We start from the raw sequence: 7,196 nt of genomic DNA, 5'->3' as shown, positions 1-7,196 counted from the left end.
GAACACCCCACGGTCAATATTGGACAGATCATCTAGGCAAAGAATCAGCAGAGAAACAGAAGATCTAAACAATATTCTAGACCAATTGAACTTGGCAGATATCTACAGAACATTCCATCCAACGACCTCAGAATATTAATTCTTCTCATCAGCACATAGATAATTCTCCAGGATAGATCACATATTAGGTCACAAATCAACTCTCAACAAATTCAAAGTAATTGGAATTACACCATGTATTTTTTCAGAACACAATGGATTAAAATTAGAAATCAGTGACAAATAAAATTATGGAAAGTATACAAACACATGGAAATTAAACAGAATTCTACTTAATGACATGTGGGTCCAAGAAGAAATAAAACAGGAAATTCAAAAATTTATGGAAACTAATGAAAATAATGATACATCATACCAATACCTGTGGGATACTGCAAAAGCAGTACTAACGGGGAAATTTATTGCATTAAATGCACACCTCAGAAGAATGGAAAGATGGCAAGTGAACAACCTAACACTTCACCTTAAAGAACTAGAAAACAAAAACAATCCAAACCTAACGTTAGCAGACAGAAAGAAATCATTAAGATCAGAGCAGAACTGAATGAAATTGAAAACCAAAAATCAATACAAAAGATCAATGAATCAAAAAGATTGTTTTTTGAAAAGATAAATAAAATTGACAAACCATTAGCATGGCTAACTAAAAAAAGAACAGAGAAGATTCAAGTAACAAAAATTAGAAATGAAAAAGGTGATATTACAACTGATTCATCTGAAATACAAGGAATCATTCGAGACTACTATAAACAACTATATGCCAACAAATTTGAAAATCTGGAGGAAATGAATAAATTTTTGGACACACACAAGCTCCGAAAACTGAGCCATGAAGACGTAGAAAATCTGAACAGACCAATAACAATAAAGGAGATTGAAGCTGTTATCAGAAGGCTCCCAACAATGAAAAGCCCAGGACTAGATGGATTCACAGCAGAATTTTACCAAACTTTCAAAGAGGAATTAATACCGATTCTTTACAAACTATTCCAAAACACTGAAACAGACGCAAATCTCCCAAACTCATTCTATGAAGCAAACATCATCCTGATACCAAAACCAGGTAAAGGTACAACCAAAAAAGAAAACTACAGGCCAATATCCTTGATGAATATAGATGCAAAAATCCTCACTAAAATCCTAGCAAACAGAATAAAGCAACACATACGTAAAATTATTCACCACGATCAAGTGGGATTCATCCCAGGGATGTAAGGTTGGTTCAACATATGCAAATCAATAAATGTGATACACCGTATTAATAAAATCAAACACAAGGACCATATGATCATCTTTATAGATGCTGGAAAAGAATTTGATACACTGCCAATATCATCCTGAATGGGGAAATGTTGAAAGCTTTTCCTTTAAGAACAGGAACTAGACAAGGATGCCCACTCTCACCACTCCTATTCAACATAGTATTGGGAGTACTAGCCAGAGCAATCAGAGAAGAGAAGGAAATAAAGGGCATCCAGATTGGAAAAGATGAAGTCAAACTGTCCCTGTTTGCAGATGACATGATCCTATATATCGAACAGCCTAATGCCTCTACAAAAAACTCTTGGAGTTGATAAATGATTTCAGCAAAGTAGCAGGATACAAAATCAACACACAAAAATCAGTAGCATTTCTATTCTCCAATAGTGAACATGAAGAAAGAGAAGTCAAGAAAGCTTTCCCATTTACAGTATATTGCCACCAAAAAAATAAAATACTTAGGAATTGAGTAAACTAAGGATGTGAAAAATCTCTGTAATGAGAACTACAAACCACTGCTGAGAGAAATTAGAGAGGATATAAGAAGATGGAAGATATCCCATGTTCTTGGATTGGAAGAATCAACATTGTGAAAATGTACATACAATCCAAAATGAAATAGAAATTCAATGTAATCCCCATCAAAATTCCAATGACATTTTTCTCAGAAATGGAATTATCCAGACATTTATATTGAAAATCAAAAGACCACACATAGCCACAGCAATGCTGAGCAAAAAAAATAAAGCTGGAGGCATAACACTACCTGACTTTTAACTATACTACAAACCTATAAAAACCAAAACGTATTGTACTGGCATAAAAACAGACACACTGATCAATGGAATAGAATAGAGAATCCAGAAATCAACCCACACACCTACAGCCATCTGATCTTTGACAAAGGCACCAAGCTTATACACTGGGCAAGAGAATGCCTCTTCAGCAAATGGTGCTGGGTGAACTTGATATCAATATGCAGGAGAATGAAACTAGACCCATACCTTTCACCGTACACTAAAATCAACTCAAAATGGATTAAAGAATTAAATATACACCCTGAAACAATAAAGCTTCTTAAAGAAAACATAGGAGAAAAGCTTTAGGAATTAGGGCTGGACACAGACTTCGTGAATACGACCCCAAAAGCACGGGCAACCAAAGGAAAAATAAAGAAATGGGATTATATCAAACTAAAAAGCTTCTGCACAGCAAAAAAAAAAAAAAAAAACCAATTAATATAGTTAGAAGAAAACCAACAGTGTGGGAGAAAATATGTGCAAAATAAACATCTGACAAAGGATTAATATCCAGAATATACAAGGAACTCAAACAACTTTACAAGAAAAAATCCAGCAACCCAATTAAAAAATGGGCAAAATAGCTAAGTAGGCATTTCTCTAAGGAAGATATACAAATGGCCAACCGAGATATGAAAAAATGCTCAACATCACTCAGCATTCAGGAAATGCAAATCAAAACCACACTGAGATACCATCTCACCCCAGTTAGGATGGCTAAAATCCAAACGACTGTGAATGATAAATGCTGGTGAGGTTGCAGAGAAAAAGGAACTCTCATACATTGTTGGTGGGACTGCAAAATGGTGCAGCCTCTATGGAAAATGGTATGGAGGTTCCTCAAACAATTTCAGATAGATCTACCACATGACCCAGCTATCCCACTCCTGGGCATATACCCAGAGGAATGGAAATCATCAAGTCGAAGGTATACCCGTTCCTCAATGTTCATCGCAGCACTCTTTACAATAGCCAAGAGTTGGAACCAGCCCAAATGTCCATCATCGGATGAGTGAATACGGAAAATGTGGTATATCTACACCATGGAATACTACTCAGGTATAAAAAAGAATGAAATACTGCCATTTGCAACAACATGGATGGACCTTGAGAGAATTATATTAAGCGAAACAAGTCAGGCACACAAAGAGAAATATCACATGTTCTCACTTATTGGTGTGAGGTAAAAAGAAATAAATAAATTCACACACACACAAAAGAAAAAAGCAGGGACCCAAACTGATACCAGCACATCAATGTTCACAGCACCATTACTCACAATAGACAAAAGGTGAAAGCAACAGATGTGTCAAATCAACAAATTCATGGATAAACAAAATGTGATCTATACCTACAAGGCAATATTATTCAGCCATAACAGGAATGAGACTCTCAGCGCTGGCGCAGGTCGCTGTGAGATCGGGAGGCTGGCGCAAAGCGCCTGACCAGCAGGCAGCACATGAACAGACTGCAGGGAGCTGGCCTGGAAGCCCGAGGGGCGGGGCCTCCTCTCTGGCCCAGACCTGGTGCTCCGGGACCCATGGAGGACTTCCGGGAGCCTTGGAGAAGCCCCACTGTGCGTCCCTATGTGTTGCGTCACAGCTGAAGCTTCCTCCTACCTGACTTCCGGCCGCCACCGCCGCCATTTTGCTCATGCTGAAGACCCACAGCCGGGAGGGCTTCCTGGAGCTGAACAGAGCTGACAGAGCTGCTGTCGCCATGCAGTCGTCACCACTGAGGGTGGCTGTGGTGTGCTCAAGCAACCAGAATCGGAGTATGGAGGCACACAACGTCCTCAGCAAACGAGGATTCAATGTCCGGTCCTTTGGAACAGCAACTCGCGTGAAGCTTCCAGGATCAACACCCCACAAGCCGAATGTTTATGATTTCAGTACCACATATGATCAGATGTACAATGATCTTCTTAGGAAAGACAAAGAATTCTATACAAGCAATGGCATTTTGTATATGCTGGACAGAAATAAGAGAATCAAGCCCCGGCCAGAAAGGTTCCAGAGCTGCAACGATGTGTTTGATCTGATCCTCACGTGTGAAGAGAGAGTCTATGACAAGGTGGTAGAACATCTGACTTCCAGAGAACAGGAGACCTGCCAGCCAGTGCACGTGGTCAACGTGGACATCCAGGACAACCAAGAAGAGGCCACCCTTGGAGCGTTCCTCATCTGTGAGATCTGCCAGTGTCTTCAGCTCCTGGAGGACATGGACAACAAGATGGAGGAGCTGCTGCAGGAGTTGGAGAAGAAGAGGGGCAAGACCTTTCTGCACACCGTGTGCTTCTACTGATGCTGCTGGCCACTCGTGGCTCAGCCTCCTGAAGGTATCTTCTTGAACTTCCAATTGTTAGGACTTTTCCTTCCTAGTATTTCTTTTGGCTTTTAGGTATTGCCTCGGTAGACAGCACTGTTACTTGAATAACCTGTACATGTGAAATGGGAAGACACATATAAATACCAGATTAAAAACAAGTTTTTTCTATCCCCCTTTTACTTATGAATAAGACATAGAAAACGAAGTTTTTTTCTGTAACCAAAAAAAGAAGAAAAAATGGTTTATAGTACATTTCCCCCAACATATGTGCGTCTGTGGTTGTGCGTGCCTTTCTCTTTTCTTCTCCCCTAACTGGCTGGACTGTAGAAATACCTGAATAAAGCCACGAGCTGCCTCTTTTTAGGAAAGAACCTGGAATTGTCCAGTAAGTGGATGCTACTGGTCAAAAAAGGGGGAGGGGGAGGAGATTCTGATATATGCTACATATTTATGGGGTACCATCTGATGTTTTGACACGTATATAATGTTGTATAATAATCAGACTATGGTACTTAATGTATCAATCATCTCGTGCATTTATCATTTCTTTGTGGCAAAAACATTCAAAAGCCTCTCGAGCTATTATGCAGTATTTTATCAAGTACAGAGATTTGTGTTTGAGAATGATTTTTTAAAGTTGGGGGTATAGATAGTGTTACAGTCCAAATGTTTGTGTTCCTCTAAAATTCATGTTTAACACCAAGGTCTGGGGTTCCATCCCCGTACTGGCCAGAAAAAATAAAAAAATGTAAAGTTTATGTGTTGAAACCTGACTTACAAGGTGACGATATTAAGAGGTGAAACATTTGGGAGGTGATGATGTCATGAGGGCTCATCCCTCATGAATGGGATTTGTACCTTTATAAAAGAGCTTGAGGGAGCCGGTTTGCTCCTCCCACCATGTTAGAATACACTGTTTGTCCCTTCTGTCACGTGAAAATACATAGAAGGTGCCATCAGGAGGAACAGCCCTTACCAGACACCAAATCTGCTGGCACCTTCATCTGGGACTTCCAGCTTCCCGAACTGTGAGCAATAAATTTCCATTGCTATAAATGACCTGGGCTAAAGTATTTTGTTACAGCAATCCAAACAGACTAAGATGGTGATGAGGTTTACACAATAATATGAAGGTATTTAATGTCCCTTAATTGCACACTTATATATAGTTAAAATGCTAAAGCTTCTATGTATATTTTACCACAGTTAAAAAAAAAAAAAAAAACTGAGATATCAGACTCTTTCCCGTCAGACTGGGTGTGTACACACACACACACACACACACACACACACACACACACACACACACACACACACACACACACACACAAGCAAATCTGATAATACCCAATATGAGTAAGGTCTGTATTTATGAATAGTCCCATAATCTTCTAAGAAATGCCAAGATATTTTTGATGTAGGAGGCAAAGGAGCTGAAGAGAAAAGAAGGAAATGTCAAAGGAGGGTGAAATGGGACCCAGTGTGTAATGTTAGTAGGTCAGCACTTGAATTGTAGACGGAACCAGTGAACACTTCCCAGTGGCAGGTCTAGGAACAAACATGACTAACATTCAACTTTTAAATTAAGGTGTGTTTTTTTTTTTTCTTTTTGCTGTTCATCTCTGAGTTATATGGAAAAACCGATTTTTTCCTTTTATTAGTGAAGAAAAACAGCATCTGTAAACAGCATTTATTTTATTTGAACAACACACAAGAAGAAAAATAACTCAGATTATAAGTCTATACAATTTTCTCATTGGCAAGAAAATTTATGTTGAGGCAAATGGTAATAAGGCCAGTGAGGTAATAAAAAATGGGTTTGTTATCACGACGTCGTTTAGCAAATGTAATTTTCAGTGACAAATTTGAAGTTCTATCATTTTTAACTTTAGAAATACAAACACATTTCTATAATAAACATTTAAAATGTAATTCATGTAGTAAATTTAAACACTAAGGTTACAGACTACAGCCTTTGTAGTTAAAAATGTCATATTACAGGCTCTCTCAACCATTGAAGACCAAACATACAATGGAAACTGTCGTTATATTTACAAGAGACAGATCATGTATTCATTCAAAGTTAAAGGAAAATCTTTATTCCCCTTGGCTTAAGGTTCTTCTTCCACTGTGTTCTCCAACACTACCAAACGTAGCCACTCCATTTAGTCTTCCTTATCCCTTTGAATAATAAATAACCGAGGACTTTAAAGAAATTGTGACCTATGCTTTAGTTTTAATTTTAAAAAAGGTGGAACAAAATTATTCTTTAATTTATAGATATACATACATATAACTTACACAACACATCCTTTAATGCCTTTTTGAAAACATTTAAGTTTTTAATGTATTTTAGGATGTTTTTTATTTGTTTTGATAGGTATAGTTAGTCGCTTTTAATCATCATTTTTTACATGTAAAGCGAAAATCATTTTCAGTATAATTTTGTTACCTGGAACAATTTTAGTTCTTAGCCTCTTAACATATTGCCCCAGACTAATTATACCAATACTAGGCTCATACAATATGAAGGCTTCTATATTACTATGAGTGGTTATACAAGAGTACTTCAAAAAGTTCATTGAAAAATGCAATTAAATGATAATACAAACTTTCCCATGACCTTTTTGAAGACCACTTGTATTATGAATAAGTTCTGAATTAATTTTAATGTATATGTGCCATGATTCATTAATAATGTCACATACTCCTTTTTGCTGGATAAAATAATATTGAGAATCCATATGA

General features: G+C 37.6%; 1 protein-coding gene across 1 annotated transcript; it reads left to right on the top strand.

Moving 5' to 3' along the window:
• The first annotated feature begins 3,839 nt into the window (after positions 1–3,839).
• LOC134367596 (RNA polymerase II subunit A C-terminal domain phosphatase SSU72-like) lies at positions 3,840–4,424 on the top strand. Its single transcript, XM_063084348.1, has one exon. It carries the CDS (start codon positions 3,840–3,842, stop codon positions 4,422–4,424), a length of 585 nt encoding a protein of 194 aa, XP_062940418.1.
• Positions 4,425–7,196: the final 2,772 nt, after the last annotated feature.

This window comes from Cynocephalus volans, chromosome X (assembly GCF_027409185.1).
Source record: "Cynocephalus volans isolate mCynVol1 chromosome X, mCynVol1.pri, whole genome shotgun sequence".
In the NCBI taxonomy this organism is placed as follows: domain Eukaryota; kingdom Metazoa; phylum Chordata; class Mammalia; order Dermoptera; family Cynocephalidae; genus Cynocephalus; species Cynocephalus volans.
The sequence above is the reverse complement of the archived record's forward strand: the minus strand, read 5'-3'. Positions and strand labels throughout refer to the sequence as shown.

Coding starts and splice junctions, on each gene's coding strand:
- LOC134367596 (XM_063084348.1), top strand. CDS start 3,840: ATGCAGTCGTCACCACTGAGGGTGGCTGTGGTGTGCTCAAGCAACCAG.